This window comes from Somniosus microcephalus, unplaced genomic scaffold (genome assembly GCF_052327205.1).
Source record: "Somniosus microcephalus isolate GS21.2 unplaced genomic scaffold, FLI_Smic_1.0 unresolved_chr9, whole genome shotgun sequence".
NCBI lineage: Eukaryota > Metazoa > Chordata > Chondrichthyes > Squaliformes > Somniosidae > Somniosus > Somniosus microcephalus.
The window spans coordinates 20,747,254-20,769,632 of NW_028225187.1; the positions used below are offsets into that span (position 1 = coordinate 20,747,254).

General features: G+C 64.1%; 3 protein-coding genes across 3 annotated transcripts; all 3 read right to left on the minus strand.

The window, feature by feature from the left end:
* Positions 1–1,821: 1,821 nt before the first annotated feature.
* On the minus strand, positions 1,822–7,247 carry LOC147084887 (uncharacterized). Its single transcript, XM_085979575.1, is given in 4 exon segments — positions 1,822–4,699; positions 4,701–4,999; positions 5,002–5,724; positions 5,727–7,247. Coding segments are annotated over 4 exon segments (2,631 nt in total). The 5' UTR covers positions 6,370–7,247; the 3' UTR covers positions 1,822–3,733.
* Positions 7,248–10,575: 3,328 nt separating this feature from the next.
* LOC147084888 (uncharacterized) lies at positions 10,576–13,624 on the minus strand. The gene is given in 2 exon segments (XM_085979576.1): positions 10,576–12,714; positions 12,717–13,624. Coding segments are annotated over 2 exon segments (2,685 nt in total). The 5' UTR covers positions 13,357–13,624; the 3' UTR covers positions 10,576–10,669.
* A 3,186-nt stretch (positions 13,625–16,810) lies between these two features.
* LOC147084889 (uncharacterized) lies at positions 16,811–20,507 on the minus strand. Its single transcript, XM_085979578.1, is given in 2 exon segments — positions 16,811–18,628; positions 18,631–20,507. Coding segments are annotated over 2 exon segments (2,736 nt in total). The 5' UTR covers positions 20,066–20,507; the 3' UTR covers positions 16,811–17,327.
* Positions 20,508–22,379: the final 1,872 nt, after the last annotated feature.

Consider the following 22,379-nt stretch of genomic DNA (forward strand, 5'->3'; position numbering starts at 1 on the left):
ACTCACTGCCCCAAGTTTAAAGAAAGAATTGTATTTCGATAGCAACACCTCTAGACGTCCCAAAGTGCTTTACAGCCAAAGAAGTACTTTTTGAAGTGTGGCCACTGTTGTAATGTGGGAAACACGGCAGCCAATTTGCGCACAGCAAGCTCCCACAAACAACAATGTGATAATGACCAGATAATCTGTTTTAGTGATATTGGTTCAGGGATAAATATTGGCCCAGGACACTGGGGCGAACTTCCCCCTGCTCTTCCTCCAATAGTGACCGTGGGATCTTTTACGTCCACCTGAGAGAGCAGACGGGGCCTCGGTTTAACGTCTCATCTGAAAGGCGGCACCTCCGACAGTGCAGCGCTCCCTCAGTACTGGCACCAGGGAGTGTGGGCCTGGATTATGGAGCTCGAGTCCTAGAGTATATACATCTACCTCCGACAGTGCAGCACTCCCTCAGTACTGGCACCGGGGAATGAGGGCCTGGATTATGGGGCTCGAGTCCTAGAGTATATACATCTACCTCCGACAGTGCAGCACTCCCTCAGTACTGGCACCGGGGAGTGTGGGCCTGGATTATGGGGCTCGAGTCCTAGAGTATATACATCTACCTCCGACAGTGCAGCACTCCCTCAGTACTGGCACTGGGAGTGTGGGCCTGGATTATGGAGCTCGAGTCCTAGAGTATATACATCTACCTCCGACAGTGCAGCACTCCCTCAGTACTGGCACCGGGGAGTGTGGGCCTGGATTATGGAGCTCGAGTCCTAGAGTATATACATCTACCTCTGACAGTGCAGCGCTCCCTCAGTACTGGCACCGGGGAGTGTGGGCCTGGATTATGGGGCTCGAGTCCTAGAGTATATACATCTACCTCCGACAGTGCAGCACTCCCTCAATACTGGCACCGGGGAGTGTGGGTCTGGATTATGGGGCTCGAGTCCTAGAGTATATACATCTACCTCCGACAGTGCAGCACTCCCTCAGTACTGGCACCGGGGAGTGTGGGCCTGGATTATGGGGCTCGAGTCCTAGAGTGTATACATCTACCTCCGACAGTGCAGCGCTCCCTCAGTACTAGCACTGGGGAGTGTGGGCCTGGATTATGGGGCTCGAGTCCCTGAGTATATACATCTACCTCTGACAGTGCAGCGATCCCTCAGTACTGGCACCGGGGAGTGTGGTCCTGGATTATGGGGCTTGAGTCCTAGAGTATATACATCTACGTCCGACAGTGCAGTGCTCTCAGTACTGGCACCGGGAAGTGTGGGCCTGGATTATGGGGCTCGAGTCCTAGAGTATATACATCTACCTCCGACAGTGCAGCGCTCCCTCAGTACTGGCACCGGGGAGTGTGGGCCTGGATTATGGGGCTTGAGTCCTAGAGTATATACATCTACCTCCGACAGGGCAGCGCTCCCTCAGTACTGGCACCGGGGAGTGTGGGCCTGGATTATGGGGCTCGAGTCCTAGAGTATATACATCTACCTCCGACAGTGCAGCGCTCCCTCAGGACTGGCACCGGGGAGTGTGGGCCTGGATTATGGGGCTCGAGTCTCCGCAGTGAGGACTCAAACCCTCGACCTTCTAACCGGTGTCAGTGTTGAATCACGCAATGGGATTATTTTTGCCCGAATTCTCCTCTCCCCGCCACTGTCCGAGGTGTCTCACACCTCACAGAAAGGCCGCTCCTTTGAAGGTGCTTGCCCCGGGAATTTCTCTGCCATTGGCGCGAGGGTGAGGTGCCATCCATCGGGGCATCGGGCAAGGAGGGGGTGTGGGGAAACCCGTCACAGACAGACAGACAGACACAGCTCGCCATCGGAGTACAGTGGAGACAGAAACCATTGTTTATTCAGTCAAGACAGGTTTCAGAGCAAGTACGGTAACAGAGCGAAGCAGTCAATCGGACCGGCGGGGGAGAGAGACAGACAGAGAGAGAGACAGAGAGAGAGAGAGAGAGAGAGGATAAACAGACTGACTTGCCAATATAACAACAGACATTATTCAGGAAGACAGGCTTGATCAAGAGCCAATACTGGCTTCATTCCTCCGCTCTCTCCACAAGGTGTCCTGCTTGCCATGGTCAAGATTTCATTCCGATTCCGTTCCGGCACTTCGTTCCCGAGTACAACCGGCTCGTGGGCGGGGTATTCGACCAGATGGGGCATCGCGCCCGACCCTGTTTTCCCCCACCCGAGGGTTGCGGCCTGCTTAACACCCCCACGATCTCAGTTCCCAGCGGAGGGGGGTAAACGGAGGCGGTGGGGGGGGGGTTTGGACCTGGCCGCGATGCCCCCCATAGTCGAATAGTCTGCCGACGTTCGCTGCCCCGATGGAGGCTGGGGGTCAGTTGCGGGGGCGTGGAGAGACGCTCGACAGTGACCATCAGGTCAACGCCAGGACCTCCCTCTCCTCTCTCAACCGACCCCGCCCGCCCCGCCTTGGGCCTTTGAAGTCATCCAATACCTCCCCTGAATTAGCCAGGTCTCTCTCTCTCTGTAACGCCCTCCTCGGCTCGTCAACCGCCACCGGCTTAAGGTTCACGGGATGGTCGGCTGGGAGTGGCCACCGTCCCCAGCCAGTCTCGGGGAGATCGGTGAGTGGGGCAGGGGCTGGAATTGGCCTCAGGACCCTCCCGGGACTTGGGAAGAGGGTGAGGGGGCAGTGGGGAGAAAAATACCCCAGTCAGGGCTCGCGATCATTGACTCCGGCTGCAATTAGCGCGAGTCCGTGAAGGGAGGATCGGAAGCAGACTGCGATGCACCCCGCGGCCGAATAGCCCATCCTGCGACGGAGTGGCTTCTCAGGAAGGGGAGGGGGGGCACAGTACGACAACAGGGTGCTGACGGTGCCACTCAATCCATGATAGAGAGCTTTCAGTATTCACAACGTGCAATGGAGCAGGGTGAGGGAAGGAGGGCAAGAGGAGGAGAGAGGGGGGGGGAGGAGGAGAGAGGGGGGGAGGAGGAGAGAGGGAGAAGGAGGAGGGGGGGAGGAGGAGGAGGAGGGGAGGAGGAAAGAGAGGGGGAGGAGGAGGAGAGAGGGGGAGGAGGAGGAGAAAGGAGAGGAGGAGAAAGGGGAGGGGGAGGAGGAGAGGGGGAGGAGGAGAGGGGGACGAGGCGCGGGGGACGAGGCGGAGAGGGAGGGGGACGGGGAGGAGGAGAGGGGGACGAGGAGAGGGGGGACGAGGCAAGGTGGAGAGGAGAGGGAGGAGGAGGCGAGGGAGGAAGGAGGACGGGAGGAGGCGAAGGGAGGAGGAGGTGGTCAGGGGGGATGAGGGGAGTAGGAGGAGGGGAGGGGGACGAGGCGTGGTGGGATGAGGCGGAGAGGGAGTGGGACGGGGAGGAGGAGAGGGGGACGAGGAGAGGGGGGACGAGGCGAGGTGGAGAGGAGAGGGAGGAGGAGGCGAGGGAGGAAGGAGGAGGCAAAGGGAGGAGGAGGGGAGGGGAGGAGGAGGAGGGGGACGAGGTGAGGTGGAGGAGGCGATAGGGAGGAGGAGGAGGTGAGGGGGGATGAGGGGAGGAGGAGGGGAGGGGGACGAGGCGAGGTGGGATGAGGCGAGGTGGAGGAGGAGGGGGAGAGGGGGGATGAGGCGAGGTGGAGGAGGGGGACGAGGCGAGGTGGAGGAGGAGAGGAATTGGGACAAGGACCAGACCACAAGACGCCTCAATCTGGCGAGCGATTGCGGGGCCCAGCACCGTCGAGCAGGCCCACCCTCCGGGTCGGAGGCCCGCCCTCAGCGGGGGCAGGGCAGGGGCCGCTCGTTGGCATGGCAGGGCAGGTGGCAGGCCAGCTCGAAGGCCCGGGCAAAAGCCTCGGGGCAGTGGGGGCAGCGGAAGGCCGGCTCCTGCAGGCCGGGCAGGCGGCACCGGTGCTTGAGCAGGTGGACCAGCTGCGCAAAGCTCCGCCGGCACAGGCTGCAGTCGTAGGGCAGGGGGCCCGAGTCCGGAGCCCGGTCCTGCGGGAGGTCGAGGTCCTGCGGGAGTTCCAGGCTTCGGGCCTGCAGGAAATCGAGGCTTTGGGCCTGCGGGAGATCGACATCCTGTATGAGTTCGTCATCCTGCGTGAGGTCGACATCTTGCGGGAGTTCGAGGCTTTGGGCCTGCGGGAGATCGAGTCTTTGGGCCTGCGGGAGTTTGAGGCTTTGGGCCTGCGGGAGATCGAGCCTTTGGGCCTGCGGGAGTTTGAGGCTTTGGGCCTGCGGGAGATCGACGTCCTGTATGAGTTCGACATCCTGCGTGAGGTCGAGGGCCTGCGGGAGTTTGAGGCTTTGGGCCTGCGGGAGATCGACATCCTGTGGGAGTTTGAGGTTTTGGGCCTGCGGGAGATCGACGTCCTCTATGAGTTCGACATCCTGCGGGAAATCGAGGTTTTGGGCCTGTGGGAGATCGAGGCTTTGGGCCTGCGGGAGTTCGAGGCTTTGGGCCTGCGGGTGTTCGAGGTCCTGCGAGTGATCTGGGCCTTGGGCGTGTGCGAGTTCGAGGCCCTGGGCTAGTGGGAGTTCCAGGCCTCGGGCCTGCGGCAGCTCGAAGCCTGCGGCCTCCCCGGCCACGCTCCGCCCCACCGCCTCCCGGCCTGGCCCGCCCAGGGCCCGGGTGGCCCGGCAGTGCCGGGCCTGGTGGCCCCTCAGGCCCGAGGGGGCCTTGAAGGCCTTGCCACAGGCCGGGCAGGCGTGGGGCCGCAGCTGGGAGTGGGTGCGGCGGGTGGCGGCCCAGCATGGAAGAGCGGGTGAAGCCTTTGCCACAGGAGGGGCAGACGTAGGGCCGTTCGCCCGTGTGCAGCCGGGCGTGCTGGTCCAGGTCCCAGCCGCTCTTGAAGGCCCAGGGGCAGGCCGGGCAGGGGAAGGGGGCCTGGTCGGAGTGGGAGCGCAGGTGGCGGGACAGCTCGTAGGGGTAGCGGAAGCCCTTGCCGCAGGACGGGCACAGGTGGCGGGGGGTGTCGGACCGGTGGCGGCTTTGGTGCTTCAGGAGGTAGGAGGCCGTCTTGAAGCTCTTGTCGCATAGGGGCAGGGGTAGGGTGTCTGGTCGGTGTGGGTGCGCAGGTGCTGGGCCAGGTAGTGCGGCCGCTTGAAGCGCTTGTCGCAGAGCGGGCAGGGGTAGGGGGCCTCATCTGTGTGGGTGAGCCGGTGGCGCAGGAGCTCGTAGGAGTTGACGAAGCCCTTGCCGCAGGCCGGGCAGGCGAAGGGCCGCTCGTCCGTGTGGCTGCGCTGGTGGCGCAGCAGGTGCGAGGCCCGGTTGTAGCTGCGGCCGCACTGGGCGCAGGCGAAGGCCGGCGGCGGGTGGCGGTGCCGGGCCTGGTGGGCCTGCAGCTCCCCCGAGGCGGCGAAGGCCAGCTGGCACAGTGGGCAGGGGAAGGGGCCCCGGCCGGCGTGGCCCTGGAGGTGGTGTTGCTCCAGGGCCCCCGGGTCGGAGAAAGCCTTGCCGCACACCGCGCACTTGGGGCCCGGCTTCTGGCGGGCGATGGCGACCGCGTGGGGACCCTCGGCTACCGGCTGCTCACGGGGGCGCGCGGACTGCGGCTCCCACCCCTCCTCCGGCCCCGGCTCCGCCGCCGGCTCTGGCGCCGGCCGCTGGTGCGTGCGGCGGTGACGGCGCAGGGTGCCGGGGTCGCGGAAGGCCTGGTGGCACTCGGGGCACGGGTAAGGCCGCTCGCCAGTATGGGAGTACTGGCGGCGGAGGAGGTGGGCCGAGCGGCTGTAGCCCTTGCCGCACAGCCGGCAGCGGAGGCGGCGGGGGGCCCGTGCTGGGCCCGCAGGTGGCAGGCCAGCCCCTCGGGCCGGGCGAAGCGCCGGGGACAGGCCGGGCAGCGGTGTGGCCGGCGGGGGTCATGCACCAGCCCGTGGCGGGCCAGCTCGTAGCGCTCCTTAAAGGCCTTGCCGCACTCGCCGCAGCGGAAGGCCGGGGCCCGCTCGTGGCGTCGGCGGTGCTTCTGGAGGTACCAGGGGGTGGCGAAGCGCTTGGGGCACAGCGGGCACTGGTAGGGTCGCTCCCGCTCGCAGGCGTGGCGGGCCAGCAGCTCGGGCAGGGCGAAGCAGAGGCCGCAGGCGAGGCAGCGGTGGAGGTCCGCCACATCCTCCGCCTCCTGCGGGCAGCGGTGCCGGGCCAGCACCTGGAAGTGGCCGAAACCGCGGCCGCAGCTAGAGCAGATGAAGGGGGTGCGCGGCTGGTGCTGGGTGCGGTGCCAGGAGAGACACCAGGCCCGGGAGCAGCGCTTGCCGCAGTCGCCGCAGCGGTGCAGGCGGTTGGCGGGCGATCGCGGAGCCAGCGGTGTCGGGCGCCCGCCCTTCGCGCCTCGACGCACGCCCGTGGCGGGCAGAGACTCCCCCTCCGCCCACTCCTCCATCGGGGAATGCGCCGTCCTCGCTGTCAACATGTTACTCCGCGGCGGTCGTGCGCGGCTCTTCGGGGGAACTCCTCGTCTCGTTTCACGTGGCGGTCAGCTGAGTCTTCGGAAGAGGAGGGGGGTTGGGGGTCCGCGCTCCCGCCCGTGCTGGGATCAAGACGTCCGTCACCGGGCTGCCCCCACCACCGTTCGTCCTCCGCCCCTCCGTCTCGCGCGGCGCGGCGTCTCCGGGATGTCGTGGGTCTTCGTGACCCAGCGAGGGATTGGCGTCAAGGCGGTACTGCGGAAGGGAGAGCGCAAGACGGCATTCAGACATCGCACGGCGCAGACACGCCCAGGTTCAGAGAACGCACAGCGCTCACACTCCCGGGTTCAGGGAACGCACAGCGCTCACACTCCCGAGTTCAGAGAACGCACGGCGCTCACACTCCCGAGGTCAGAGAACGCACGGCGCTCACACTCCCGAGTTCAGAGAACACACAGCGCTCACACTCCCGAGTTCAGAGAACGCACGGCGCTCACACTCCCGAGTTCAGAGAACGCACAGCGCTCACACTCCCGAGTTCAGAGAACGCACAGCGCTCACACTCCCGAATTCAGGTAACACACAGCTCTCACACTCCAGAGTTCAGGCAACGCACGGCGCTCACACTCCCGAGTTCAGGGACCGCACAGCGCCGAACCTCCCATGCTCTGATAAGGAACAGCGCTTTAGATATAGCTCAAGTCATGTACTGATATTAATCCCTCATTATTCCCCTCTCTCACTCACTGCCCCAAGTTTAAAGAAAGAATTGTATTTCGATAGCAACATCTCTAGACGTCCCAAAGCGCTTTACAGCCAATGAAGTACTTTTTGAAGTGCGGTCACTGTTGTAATGTGGGAAACACGGCAGCCAATTTGCGCACAGCAAGCTCCCACAAACAGCAATGTGATAATGACCAGATAATCTGTTTTAGTGATGTTGGTTCAGGGATAAATATTGGCCCAGGTCACTGGGGCGAACTCCCCCCTGCTCTTCATCCAATAGTGGCCGTGGGATCTTTTACGTCCACCTGAGAGAGCAGACGGGGCCTCGGTTTAACGTCTCATCTGAAAGGCGGCACCTCCGACAGTGCAGCACTCCCTCAGTACTGGCACCAGGGAGTGTGGGCCTGGATTATGGGGCTCGAGTCCTAGAGTATATACATCTACCTCCGACAGTGCAGCGCTCCCTCAGTACTGGCACCGGGGAGTGTGGGCCTGGATTATGGGGCTCGAGTCCTAGAGTATATACATCTACCTCCGACAGTGCAGCGCTCCCTCAGTACTGGCACCAGGGAGTGTGGGCCTGGATTATGGGGCTCGAGTCCTAGAGTATATACATCTACCTCCGACAGTGCAGCGCTCCCTCAGTACTGGCACCGGGGAGTGTGGGCCTGGATTATGGGGCTCGAGTCCTAGAGTATATACATCTACCTCCGACAGTGCAGCGCTCCCTCAGTACTGGCACCGGGGAGTGTGGGCCTGGATTATGGAGCTCGAGTCCTAGAGTATATACATCTACCTCCGACAGTGCAGCGCTCCCTCAGTACTGGCACCGGGGAGTGTGGGCCTGGATTATGGGGTTCGAGTCCTAGAGTATATACAACTACCTCCGACAGTGCAGCGCTCGCTCAGTACTGGCACCGGGGAGTGTGGGCCTGGATTATGGGGCTTGAGTCCTAGAGTATATCCATCTACCTCCGACAGTGCAGCGCCCCCTCAGTACTGGCACCGGGGAGTGTGGGCCTGGATTATGGAGCTCGAGTCCCAGAGTATATACATCTACCTCCGACAGTGCGACGCTCCCTCAGTACTGGCACCGGGGAGCGTGGGCCTGGATTATGGGGCTCGAGTCCTAGAGTATATACATCTACCTCCGACAGTGCAGCGCTCCCTCAGTACTGGCACCGGGCAGTGTGGGCCTGGATTATGGGGATCGAGTCCTAGAGTATATACATCTACCTCCGACAGTGCAGCGCTCCCTCAGTACTGGCACTGGGGAGTGTGGGCCTGGATTATGGAGCTCGAGTCCTAGAGTATATACATCTACCCCCGACAGTGCAGCGCTCCCTCAGTACTGGCACCGGGGAGTGTGGACCTGGATTATGGGGCTCGAGTCCTAGAGTATATACATCTACCTCCGACAGTGCAGCACTCCCTCAGTACTGGCACCGGGGAGTGTGGGCCTGGATTATGGGGCTCGAGTCTCCGCAGTGAGGACTCAAACCCTCGACCTTCTAACCGGTGTCAGTGTTGAATCACGCAACGGGATTATTTTTGCCCGAATTCGCCTCTCCCCGCCACAATCCGAGGTGTCTCACACCTCACAGAAAGGCCGCTCCTTTGAAGTTGCTTGCCCCGGGAATGTCTCTGCCATTGGCGCGAGGGTGAGGTGCCATCCATCGGGGCATCGGGCAAGGAGGGGGTGTGGGGAAACCCGTCACAGACAGACAGACAGACACAGCTCGCCATCGGAGTACAGTGGAGACAGAAACCATTGTTTATTCAGTCAAAACAGGTTTCAGAGCAAGTACGGTAACAGAGCGAAGCAGTCAATCGGACCGGCGGGGGAGAGAGACAGAGAGGAGAGAGAGAGAGAGAGAGAGAGGATAAACAGACTGACTTGCCAATATAACAACAGACATTATTCAGGAAGACAGGCTTGATCAAGAGCCAATACTGGCTTCATTCCTCCGCTCTCTCCACAAGGTGTCCTGCTTGCCATGGTCAAGATTTCATTCCGATTCCGTTCCGGCACTTCCTTCCCGAGTACAACCGGCTCGTGGGCGGGGTATTCGACCAGATGGGGCATCGCGCCCGACCCTGTTTTCCCCCACCCGAGGGTTGTGGCCTGCTTAACACCCCCACGATCTCAGTTCCCAGCGGAGGGGGGTAAACGGAGGGGGGGGGGTTTGGACCTGGCCGCGATGCCCCCCATAGTCGAATAGTCTGCCGACGTTCGCTGCCCCGATGGAGGCTGGGGGTCAGTTGCGGGGGCGTGGAGAGACGCTCGACAGTGACCATCAGGGCAACGCCAGGACCTCCCTCTCCTCTCTCAACCGCTCCCGCCCGCCCCCCCTTGGGCCTTTGAAGTCATCCAATACCTCCGCTGAATTAGCCAGGTCTCTCTCTCTGTAACGCCCTCCTCGGCTCCTCAACCGCCACCGGCTTAAGGTTCACGGGATGGTCGGCTGGGAGTGGCCACTGCCCCCAGCCAGTCTCGGGGAGATTGGTGAGTGGGGCAGGGGCTGGAATTGGCCTCAGGACCCTCCTGGGACTTGGGAAGAGGGTGAGGGGGCAGTGGGGAAATAAATACCCCAGTCACGGCTTGCGATCATTGACTCCGGCTGCAATTAGCGCGAGTCCGTGAAGGGGGGATCGGAAGCAGACTGCGATGCACCCCGCGGGCGAATAGCCCATCCTGCGACGGAGGGGCTTCTCAGGAAGGGGAGGGGGGGCACAGTACGACAACAGGGTGCTGACGGTGCCACTCAATCCATGATAGAGAGCTTTCAGTATTCACAACGTGCAATGGAGCAGGGTGAGGGAAGGAGGGCAAGGGGAGGAGAGAGGGGAGGAGGAGGAGAGAGGGGGGGAGGAGGAGAGAGGGAGGAGGAGGAGGGGGGAGGAGGAGGGGAGGAGGAAAGAGAGGGGGAGGAGGAGGAGGGGGAGGAGGAGGAGAAAGGGGAGGAGGAGAAAGGGGAGGGGGAGAAGGAGAGGGGGAGGAGGAGAGGGGGACGAGGCGAGGGGGACGAGGCGGAGAGGGAGGGGGACGGGGAGGAGGAGAGGGGGACGAGGAGAGGGGGGACGAGGCAAGGTGGAGAGGAGAGGAAGGAGGAGGCGAGGGAGGAAGGAGGAGGGGAGGAGGCGAAGGGAGGAGGAGGTGGTGAGGGGGGATGAGGGGAGGGGGACGAGGCGAGGTGGGATGAGGCGGAGAGGGAGGGGGACGGGGAGGAGGAGAGGGGGACGAGGCGAGGTGGCGAGGAGAGGGAGGAGGAGGCGAGGGAGGAAGGAGGAGGGGAGGAGGCAAAGGGAGGAGGAGGAGGGGGACGAGGCGAGGTGGAGGAGGCGAGAGGGAGGAGGAGGAGGTGAGGGGGACGAGGCGAGGTGGGATGAGGCGAGGTGGAGGAGGAGGGGGAGAGGGGGGATGAGGCGAGGTGGAGGAGGGGGAGAGGGGGGACGAGGCGAGGTGGAGGAGGAGAGGAGTTGGGACAAGGACCAGACCACAAGACGCCTCAATCTGGCGAGCGATGGCAGGGCCCAGCACCGTCGAGCAGGCCCACCCTCCGGGTCGGAGGCCCGCCCTCAGCGGGGGCAGGGCAGGGGCCGCTCGTTGGCGTGGCAGGGCAGGTGGCAGGCCAGCTCGAAGGCCCGGGCAAAGGCCTCGGGGCAGTGGGGGCAGCAGAATGCCGGCTCCTGCAGGCCGGGCAGGCGGCACCGGTGCTTGAGCAGGTGGACCAGCTGCGCAAAGCTCCGCCGGCACAGGCTGCAGTCATAGGGCAGGGGGCCCGAGTGCGGAGCCCGGTCCTGCGGGAGGTCGAGGTCCTGCGGGAGTTCCAGGCTTCGGGCCTGCGGGAAATCGAGGCTTTGGGCCTGCGGGAGATCGACATCCTGTATGAGTTCGACATCCTGCGTGAGGTCGACATCCTGCGGGAGTTCGAGGCTTTGGGCCTGCGGGAGATCGAGCCTTTGGGCCTGCGGGAGTTTGAGGCTTTGGGCCTGCGGGAGATCGAGCCTTTGGGCCTGCGGGAGTTCGAGGCTTTGGGCCTGCGGGAGATCGAGCCTTTGGGCCTGCGGGAGTTTGAGGCTTTGGGCCTGCGGGAGATCGACGTCCTGTATGAGTTCGACATCCTGCGTGAGGTCGATGGCCTGCGGGAGTTTGAGGCTTTGGGCCTGCGGGAGAGCAACATCCTGTGGGAGTTTGAGGTTTTGGGCCTGCGGGAGATCGACGTCCTCTATGAGTTCGACATCCTGCGGGAAATCGAGGTTTTGGGCCTGCGGGAGATCAAGGTTTTGGGCCTGCGGGCGTTCGAGGCTTTGGGCCTGTGGGAGTTCGAGGTCCTGCGAGTGATCTGGGCCTTGGGAGTGTGCGAGTTCGAGGCCCTGGGCCTGTGGGAGTTCCAGGCCTCGGGCCTGCGGCGGCTCGAAGCCTGCGGCCTCCCCGGCGCCCGCGGCCACGCTCCGCCCCACCGCCTCCCGGCCTGGCCCGCCCAGGGCCCGGGTGGCCCGGCAGTGCCGGGCCTGGTGGCCCCTCAGGCCCGAGGGGGCCTTGAAGGCCTTGCCACAGGCCGGGCAGGCGTGGGGCCGCAGCTGGGAGTGAGTGCGGCGGTGGCGGCCCAGCATGGAAGAGCGGGTGAAGCCTTTGCCACAGGAGGGGCAGACGTAGGGCCGTTCGCCCGTGTGCAGCCGGGCGTGCTGGTCCAGGTCCCAGCCCCTCTTGAAGGCCCGGGGGCAGGCCGGGCAGGGGAAGGGGGCCTGGTCGGAGTGGGAGCGCAGGTGGCGGGCCAGCTCGTAGGGGTAGCGGAAGCCCTTGCCGCAGGACGGGCACAGGTGGCGGGGGGGGTCGGACCGGTGGCGGCTTTGGTGCTTCAGGAGGTAGGAGGCCGTCTTGAAGCTCTTGTCGCAGGAGGGGCAGGGGTAGGGTGTCTGGTCGGTGTGGGTGCGCAGGTGCTGGGCCAGGTAGTGCGGCCGCTTGAAGCGCTTGTCGCAGAGCGGGCAGGGGTAGGGGGCCTCATCTGTGTGGGTGAGCCGGTGGCGCAGGAGCTCGTAGGAGTTGACGAAGCCCTTGCCGCAGGCCGGGCAGGCGAAGGGCCGCTCGTCCGTGTGGCTGCGCTGGTGGCGCAGCAGGTGCGAGGCCCGGTTGTAGCTGCGGCCGCACTGGGCGCAGGCGAAGGCCGGCGGCGGGTGGCGGTGCTGGGCCTGGTGGGCCTGCAGCTCGCCCGAGGCGGCGAAGGCCAGCTGGCACAGTGGGCAGTGGAAGGGGCACCGGCCAGCGTGGCCCTGGAGGTGGTGCCGCTCCAGGGCCCCCGGGTCGGAGAAAGCCTTGCCGCACACCGCGCACTTGGGGCCCGGCTTCTGGCGGGCGATGGCGACCGCGTGGGGACCCTCGGCTACCGGCTGCTCAAGGGGGCGCGCGGACTGCGGCTCCCACCCCTCCTCCGGCCCCGGCTCTGGCGCCGGCCGCTGGTGCGTGCGGCGGTGACGGCGCAGGGTGCCGGGGTCGCGGACGGCCTGGTGGCACTCGGGGCACGGGTAAGGCCGCTCGCCAGTATGGGAGTACTGGTGGCGGAGGAGGTGGGCCGAGCGGCTGTAGCCCTTGCCGCACAGCTGGCAGCGGAAGGGGCGGCGGCGGGGGGCCCGTGCTGGTCCCGCAGGTGGCAGGCCAGCCCCTCGGTCCGGGCGAAGCGCCGGGGACAGGCCGGGCAGCGGTGTGGCCGGCGGGGGTCGTGCACCAGCCCGTGGCGGGCCAGCTCGTAGCGCTCCTTAAAGGCCTTGCCGCACTCGCCGCAGCGGAAGGCCGGGGCCCGCTCGTGGCGTCGGCGGTGCTTCTGGAGGTACCAGGGGGTGGCGAAGCGCTGGGGGCACAGCGGGCACTGGTAGGGTCGCTCCCGCTCGCAGGCGTGGCGGGCCAGCAGCTCGGGCAGGGCGAAGCAGAGGCCGCAGGCGAGGCAGCGGTGGAGGTCCGCCACATCCTCCGCCTCCTGCGGGCAGCGGTGCCGGGCCAGCACCTGGAAGTGGCCGAAACCGCGGCCGCAGGAAGAGCAGATGAAGGGGGTGCGCGGCTGGTGCTGGGTGCGGTGCCAGGAGAGACACCAGGCCCGGGAGTAGCGCTTGCCGCAGTCGCCGCAGCGGTGCGGGCGGTTGGCGGGCGATCGCGGAGCCAGCGGTGTCGGGCGCCCGCCCTTCGCGCCTCGACGCACGCCCGCGGCGGGCAGAGACTCCCCCTCCGCCCACTCCTCCATCGGGGAATGCGCCGTCTTCGCTGTCAACATGTCACTTCGCGGCGGTCGTGCGCACCTCTTCGGGGGAACTCCCCGTCTCGTTTCACGTGGCGGTTCGGCGCGACGGGCCCCTCATGGCCGCGGTCAGCTGAATCTTCGGAAGAGGAGGGGGGTTGGGGGGCCGCGCTCCCGCCCGTGCTGGGATCAAGACGTCCGTCGCCGGGCTGCCCCCACCACTGTTCGTCCTCCGCCCCTCCGTCTCGCGCGGCGCGGCGTCTCCGGGATGTCGTGGGTCTTCGTGACCCAGCGAGGGATTGGCGTCAAGGCGGGTACTGCGGAAGGGAGAGCGCAAGACGGCATTCAGACATCGCACGGCGCAGACACGCCCAGGTTCAGAGAACGCACAGCGCTCACACTCCCGAGTTCAGGGAACGCACAGCGCTCACACTCCCGAGTTCAGAGAACGCACGGCGCTCACACTCCCGAGGTCAGAGAACGCACGGCGCTCACACTCCCGAGGTCAGAGAACACACAGCGCTCACACTCCCGAGTTCAGAGAACGCACGGCGCTCACACTCCCGAGTTCAGAGAACGCACAGCGCTCACACTTCCGAATTCAGGTAACACACAGCTCTCACACTCCAGAGTTCAGGCAACGCACGGCGCTCACACTCCCGAGTTCAGGGAACGCACAGCGCCGAACCTCCCATGCTCTGATAAGGAACAGCGCTTTAGATATAGCTCAAGTCATGTACTGATATTAATCCCTCATTATTCCCCTCTCTCACTCACTGTCCCAAGTTTAAAGAAAGAATTGTATTTCGATAGCAACATCTCTAGACGTCCCAAAGCGCTTTACAGCCAATGAAGTACTTTTTGAAGTGCGGTCACTGTTGTAATGTGGGAAACACGGCAGCCAATTTGCGCACAGCAAGCTCCCACAAACAGCAATGTGATAATGACCAGATAATCTGTTTTACTGATATTGGTTCAGGGATAAATATTGGCCCAGGACACTGGGGCGAACTCCCCCCTGCTCTTCCTCCAATAGTGACCGTGGGATCTTTTACGTCCACCTGAGAGAGCAGACGGGGCCTCGGTTTAACGTCTCATCTGAAAGGCGGCACCTCCGACAGTGCAGCACTCCCTCAGTACTGGCACCGGGGAGTGTGGGCCTGGATTATGGAGCTCGAGTCCTAGAGTATATACATCTACCTCCGACAGTGCAGCTCTCCCTCAGTACTGGCACCGGGGAGTGTGGGCCTGGTTTATGGGGCTCGAGTCCTAGAGTATACACATCTACCTCCGACAGTGCAGCGCTCCCTCAGTACTGGCACCGGGGAGTGTGGGCCTGGATTATGGAGCTCGAGTCCTAGAGTATATACATCTACCTCCGACAGTGCAGCGCTCCCTCAGTACTGGCACCGGGGAGTGTGGGCCTGGATTATGGGGCTCGAGTCCTAGAGTATATACATCTACCTCCGACAGTGCAGCGCTCCCTCAGTACTGGCACCGGGGAGTGTGGGCCTGGATTATGGGGCTCGAGTCCTAGAGTATATACAACTACCTCCGACAGTGCAGCGCTCCCTCAGTACTGGCACCGGGGAGTGTGGGCCTGGATTATGGGGCTCGAGTCCTAGAGTATATCCATCTACCTCCGACAGTGCAGCGCCCCCTCAGTACTGGCACCGGGGAGTGTGGGCCTGGATTATGGAGCTCGAGTCCTAGAGTATATACATCTACCTCCGACAGTGCAGCGCTCCCTCAGTACTGGCACCGGGGAGTGTGGGCCTGGATTATGGAGCTCGAGTCCTAGAGTATATACATCTACCTCCGACAGTGCAGCGCTCCCTCAGTACTGGCACCGGGCAGTGTGGGCCTGGATTATGGAGCTCGAGTCCTAGAGTATATACATCTACCTCCGACAGTGCAGCACTCCCTCAGTACTGGCACCGGCGAGTGTGGGCCTGGATTATGGGGCTCGAGTCTCCGCAGTGAGGACTCAAACCCTCGACCTTCTAACCGGTGTCAGTGTTGAATCACGTAACGGGATTATTTTTGCCCGAATTCTCCTCTCCCCGCCACAATCCGAGGTGTCTCACACCTCACAGAAAGGCCGCTCATTTGAAGTTGCTTGCCCCGGGAATTTCTCTGCCATTGGCGCGAGGGTGAGGTGCCATCCATCGGGGCATCGGGCAAGGAGGGGGTGTGGGAAACCCGTCACAGACAGACAGACAGACACAGCTCGCCATCGGAGTACAGTGGAGACAGAAACCATTGTTTATTCAGTCAAGACAGGTTTCAGAGCAAGTACGGTAACAGAGCGAAGCAGTCAATCGGACCGGCGGGGGAGAGAGACAGACAGGGAGAGAGACAGAGAGAGAGAGAGAGAGAGAGAGAGAGGATAAACAGACTGACTTGCCAATATAACAACAGACATTATTCAGGAAGACAGGCTTGATCAAGAGCCAATACTGGCTTCATTCCTCCGCTCTCTCCACAAGGTGTCCTGCTTGCCATGGTCAAGATTTCATTCAGATTCCGTTCCGGCACTTCGTTCCCGAGTACAACCGGCTCGTGGGCGGGGTATTCGACCAGATGGGGCATCGCGCCCGATCCTGTTTTCCCCCACCCGAGGGTTGCGGCCTGCTTAGTACCCCCACGATCTCAGTTCCCAGCGAAGGGGGGTAAACGGAGGGGGGGGGGGGGATTGGACCTGGCCGCGATGCCCCCCATAGTCGAATAGTCTGCCGACGTTCGCTGCCCCGATTGAGGCTGGGGGTCAGTTGCGGGGGCGTGGAGAGACGCTCGACAGTGACCATCAGGTCAACGCCAGGACCTCCCTCTCCTCTCTCAACCGCCCCCGCCCACCCCGCCTTGGGCCTTTGAAGTCATCCAATACCTCCCCTGAATTAGCCAGGTCTCTCTCTCTCTGTAACGCCCTCCTCGGCTCGTCAACCGCCACCGGCTTAAGGTTCACGGGATGGTCGGCTGGGAGTGGCCACCGTCCCCAGCCAGTCTCGGGGAGATCGGTGAGTGGGGCAGGGGCTGGAATTGGCCTCAGGACCCTCCCGGGACTTGGGAAGAGGGTGAGGGGGCAGTGGGGAGAAAAATACCCCAGTCAGGGCTCGCGATCATTGACTCCGGCTGCAATTAGCGCGAGTCCGTGAAGGGAGGATCGGAAGCAGACTGCGATGCACCCCGCGGCCGAATAGCCCATCCTGCGACGGAGGGGCTTCTCAGGAAGGGGAGGGGGGGCACAGTACGACAACAGGGTGCTGACGGTGCCACTCAATCCATGATAGAGAGCTTTCAGTATTCACAACGTGCAATGGAGCAGGGTGAGGGAAGGAGGGCAAGAGGAGGAGGGGGGGAGGAGGAGAGAGGGAGGAGGAGGGGGGGAGGATGAGGAAGAGGAGAGAGAGGGGGAGGAGGAGGAGAGAGGGGGAGGAGGAGGAGAAAGGGGAGGAGGAGGAGAAAGGGGAGGGGGAGGAGGAGAGGGGGGAGGAGGAGAGGGGGACGAGGTGAGGGGGACGAGGCGGAGAGGGAGGGGGACGGGGAGGAGGACAGGGGGAAGAGGAGAGGGAGAGGGGGGATGAGGCGAGGTGGAGGAGGAGGGGGAGAGGAGGGATGAGGCGAGGTGGAGGAGGCGAGAGGGAGGAGGAGGAGGTGAGGGGGATAAGGGGAGGAGGAGGGGAGGGGGACGAGGCGAGGTGGAGGAGGAGGGGGAGAGGGGGGATGAGGCGAGGTGGAGGAGGGGGAGAGGGGGGACGAGGCGAGGTGGAGGAGGCGAGAGGAGGAGGAGGTGAGGGAGGAGGAGGGGAGGGGGGCGAGGCGAGGTGGAGGAGGAGGGGGAGAGGGGGGATGAGGCGAGGTGGAGGAGGGGGAGAGGGGGGACGTGGCGAGGTGGAGGAGGAGAGGAGTTGGGACAAGGACCAGACCACAAGACGCCTCAATCTGGCGAGCGATGGCGGGGCCCAGCACCGTCGAGCAGACCCACACTCCGGGTCGGAGGCCTGCCCTCAGCGGGGGCAGGGCAGGGGACGCTCGTTGGCGTGGCAGGGCAGGTGGCAGGCCAGCTCGAAGGCCCGGGCAAAGGCCTCGGGGCAGTGGGGGCAGCGGAATGCCGGCTCCTGCAGGCCGGGCAGGCGGCACCGGTGCTTGAGCAGGTGGACCAGCTGCGCAAAGCTCCGCCGGCACAGGCTGCAGTCGTAGGGCAGGGGGCCCGAGTCCGGAGCCCGGTCCTGCGGGAGGTCGAGGTCCTGCGGGAGTTCCAGGCTTCGGGCCTGCGGGAAATCGAGGCTTTGGGCCTGCGGGAGATCGACATCCTGTATGAGTTCGACATCCTGCGTGAGGTCGACATCCTGCGGGAGTTCGAGGCTTTGGGCCTGCGGGAGATCGAGCCTTTGGGCCTGCGGGAGTTTGAGGCTTTGGGCCTGCGGGAGATCGAGCCTTTGGGCCTGCGGGAGTTCGAGGCTATGGGCCTGCGGGAGATCGAGCCTTTGGGCCTGCGGGAGTTTGAGGCTTTGGGCCTGCGGGAGATCGAGCCTTTGGGCCTGCGGGAGTTTGAGGCTTTGGGCCTGCGGGAGATCGACGTCCTGTATGAGTTCGACATCCTGCGTGAGGTCGAGGGCCTGCGGGAGTTTGAGGCTTTGGGCCTGCGGGAGAGCAACATCCTGTGGGAGTTTGAGGTTTTGGGCCTGCGGGAGATCGACGTCCTCTATGAGTTCGACATCCTGCGGGAAATCGAGGTTTTGGGCCTGCGGGAGATCAAGGCTTTGGGCCTGCGGGCGTTCGAGGCTTTGGGCCTGTGGGAGTTCGAGGTCCTGCGAGTGATCTGGGCCTTGGGCGTGTGCGAGTTCGAGGCCCTGGGCTAGTGGGAGTTCCAGGCCTCGGGCCTGCGGCGGCTCGAAGCCTGCGGCCTCCCTGGCCACGCTCCGCCCCACCGCCTCCCGGCCTGGCCCGCCCAGGGCCCGGGTGGCCCGGCAGTGCCGGGCCTGGTGGCCCCTCAGGCCCGAGGGGGCCTTGAAGGCCTTGCCACAGGCCGGGCAGGCGTGGGGCCGCAGCTGGGAGTGGGTGCGGCGGTGGCGGCCCAGCATGGAAGAGCGGGTGAAGCCTTTGCCACAGGAGGGGCAGACGTAGGGCCGTTCGCCCGTGTGCAGCCGGGCGTGCTGGTCCAGGTCCCGGCCGCTCTTGAAGGCCCGGGGGCAGGCCGGGCAGGGGAAGGGGGCCTGGTCGGAGTGGGAGCGCAGGTGGCGGGCCAGCTCGTAGGGGTAGCGGAAGCCCTTGCCGCAGGACGGGCACAGGTGGCGGGGGGGTCGGACCGGTGGCGGCTTTGGTGCTTCAGGAGGTAGGAGGCCGTCTTGAAGCTCTTGTCGCAGGAGGGGCAGGGGTAGGGTGTCTGGTCGGTGTGGGTGCGCAGGTGCTGGGCCAGGTAGTGCGGCCGCTTGAAGCGCTTGTCGCAGAGCGGGCAGGGGTAGGGGGCCTCATCTGTGTGGGTGAGCCGGTGGCGCAGGAGCTCGTAGGAGTTGACGAAGCCCTTGCCGCAGGCCGGGCAGGCGAAGGGCCGCTCGTCCGTGTGGCTGCGCTGGTGGCGCAGCAGGTGCGAGGCCCGGTTGTAGCTGCGGCCGCACTGGGCGCAGGCGAAGGCCGGCGGCGGGTGGCGGTGCCGGGCCTGGTGGGCCTGCAGCTCGCCCGAGGCGGCGAAGGCCAGCTGGCACAGTGGGCAGGGGAAGGGGCCCCGGCCGGCGTGGCCCTGGAGGTGGTGCCGCTCCAGGGCCCCCGGGTCGGAGAAAGCCTTGCCGCACACCGCGCACTTGGGGCCCGGCTTCTGGCGGGCGATGGCGACCGCGTGGGGACCCTCGGCTACCGGCTGCTCAGGGGGGCGCGCGGACTGCGGCTCCCACCCCTCCTCCGGCCCCGGCTCCGCCGCCGGCTCTGGCGCCGGCCGCTGGTGCGTGCGGCGGTGACGGCGCAGGGTGCCGGGGTCGCGGAAGGCCTGGTGGCACTCGGGGCACGGGTAAGGCCGCTCGCCAGTATGGGAGTACTGGTGGCGGAGGAGGTGGGCCGAGCGGCTGTAGCCCTTGCCGCACAACCGGCAGCGGAAGGGGCGGCGGCGGGGGGGCCCGTGCTGGGCCCGCAGGTGGCAGGCCAGCCCCTCGGGCCGGGCGAAGCGCCGGGGACAGGCCGGGCAGCGGTGTGGCCGGCGGGGGTCGTGCACCAGCCCGTGGCGGGCCAGTTCGTAGCGCTCCTTAAAGGCCTTGCCGCACTCGCCGCAGCGGAAGGTCGGGGCCCGCTCGTGGCGTCGGCGGTGCTTCTGGAGGTACCAGGGGGTGGCGAAGCGCTTGGGGCACAGCGGGCACTGGTAGGGTCGCTCCCGCTCGCAGGCGTGGCGGGCCAGCAGCTCGGGCAGGGCGAAGCAGAGGCCGCAGGCGAGGCAGCGGTGGAGGTCCGCCACATCCTCCGCCTCCTGCGGGCAGCGGTGCCGGGCCAGCACCTGGAAGTGGCCGAAACCGCGGCCGCAGGAAGAGCAGATGAAGGGGGTGCGCGGCTGGTGCTGGGTGCGGTGCCAGGAGAGACACCAGGCCCGGGAGTAGCGCTTGCCGCAGTCGCCGCAGCGGTGCGGGTGGTTGGCGGGCGATCGCGGAGCCAGCAGTGTCGGGCGCCCGCCCTTCGCGCCTCGACGCATGCCCGTGGCGGGCAGAGACTCCCCCTCCGCCCACTCCTCCATCGGGGAATGCGCCGTCCTTGCTGTCAACATCTGTCGCTCCGCGGCGGTCGTGCGCGGCTCTTCGGGGGAACTCCCCGTCTCGTTTCACGTGGCGGTTCGGCGCGACGGGCCCCTCATGGCCGCGGTCAGCTGAGTCTTCGGAAGAGGAGGGGGGTTGGGGGGCCGCGCTCCCGCCCGTGCTGGGATCAAGACGTCCGTCGCCGGGCTGCCCCCACCACCGTTCGTCCTCCGCCCCTCCGTCTCGCGCGGCGTCTCCGGGATGTCGTGGGTCTTCGTGACCCAGCGAGGGATTGGCGTCAAGGCGGTACTGCGGAAGGGAGAGCGCAAGACGGCATTCAGACATCGCACGGCGCAGACACGCCCAGGTTCAGAGAACGCACAGCGCTCACACTCCCGAGTTCAGAGAACGCACAGCGCTCACACTCCCGAGGTCAGAGAACGCACGGCGCTCACACTCCCGAGTTCAGAGAACGCACAGCGCTCACACTCCCGAGTTCAGAGAACGCACAGCGCTCACACTCCCGAGTTCAGAGAACGCACGGCGCTCACACTCCCGAGTTCAGAGAACGCACGGCGCTCACACTCCCGAGTTCAGAGAACGCACAGCGCTCACACTCCCGAGTTCAGAGAACGCACAGCGCTCACACTCCCGAGTTCAGGGAACGCACAGCGCTCACACTCCCGAGTTCAGAGAACGCACAGCGCTCACACTCCCGAGTTCAGGGAACGCACGGCGCTCACACTCCCGAGTTCAGGGAACGCACAGCGCTCACATTCCCGAATTCAGGTAACATACAGCTCTCACACTCCAGAGTTCAGGCAACGCACGGCGCTCACACTCCCGAGTTCAGGGAACGCACAGCGCCGAACCTCCTATGCTCTGATAAGGAACAGCGCTTTAGATATAGCTCAAGTCATGTACTGATATTAATCCCTCATTATTCCCCTCTCTCACTCACTGCCCCAAGTTTAAAGAAAGAATTGTATTTCGATAGCAACACCTCTAGACGTCCCAAAGTGCTTTACAGCCAAAGAAGTACTTTTTGAAGTGTGGTCACTGTTGTAATGTGGGAAACACGGCAGCCAATTTGCGCACAGCAAGCTCCCACAAACAACAATGTGATAATGACCAGATAATCTGTTTTAGTGATATTGGTTCAGGGATAAATATTGGCCCAGGACACTGGGGCGAACCTCCCCCTGCTCTTCCTCCAATAGTGACCGTGGGATCTTTTACGTCCACCTGAGAGAGCAGACGGGGCCTCAGTTTAACATCTCATCTGAAAGGCGGCACCTCCGACAGTGCAGCGCTCCCTCAGTACTGGCACCAGGGAGTGTGGGCCTGGATTATGGAGCTCGAGTCCTAGAGTATATACATCTACCTCCGACAGTGCAGCACTCCCTCAGTACTGGCACCGGGGAGTGTGGGCCTGGATTATGGAGCTCGAGTCCAAGAGTATATACATCTACCTCCGACAGTGCAGCACTCCCTCAGTACTGGCACCGGGGAGTGTGGGCCTGGATTATGGGGCTCGAGTCCTAGAGTATATACATCTACCTCCGACAGTGCAGCACTCCCTCAGTACTGGCACTGGGAGTGTGGGCCTGGATTATGGGGCTCGAGTCCTAGAGTATATACATCTACCTCCGACAGTGCAGCACTCCCTCAGTACTGGCACCGGGGAGTGTGGGCCTGGATTATGGAGCTCGAGTCCTAGAGTATATACATCTACCTCTGACAGTGCAGCGCTCCCTCAGTACTGGCACCGGGGAGTGTGGGCCTGGATTATGGGGCTCGATTCCTAGAGTATATACATCTACCTCCGACAGTGCAGCACTCCCTCAGTACTGGCACCGGGGAGTGTGGGTCTGGATTATGGGGCTCGAGTCCTAGAGTATATACATCTACCTCCGACAGTGCAGCACTCCCTCAGTACTGGCACCGGGGAGTGTGGGCCTGGATTATGGGGCTCGAGTCCTAGAGTGTATACATCTACCTCCGACAGTGCAGCGCTCCCTCAGTACTAGCACTGGGGAGTGTGGGCCTGGATTATGGGGCTCGAGTCCCTGAGTATATACATCTACCTCTGACAGTGCAGCGATCCCTCAGTACTGGCACCGGGGAGTGTGGTCCTGGATTATGGGGCTTGAGTCCTAGAGTATATACATCTACGTCCGACAGTGCAGTGCTCTCAGTACTGGCACCGGGGAGTGTGGGCCTGGATTACGGGGCTCGAGTCCTGGAGTATATATATCTACCTCCGACAGTGCAGCGCGCCCTCAGTACTGGCACCGGGAAGTGTGGGCCTGGATTATGGGGCTCGAGTCCTAGAGTATATACATC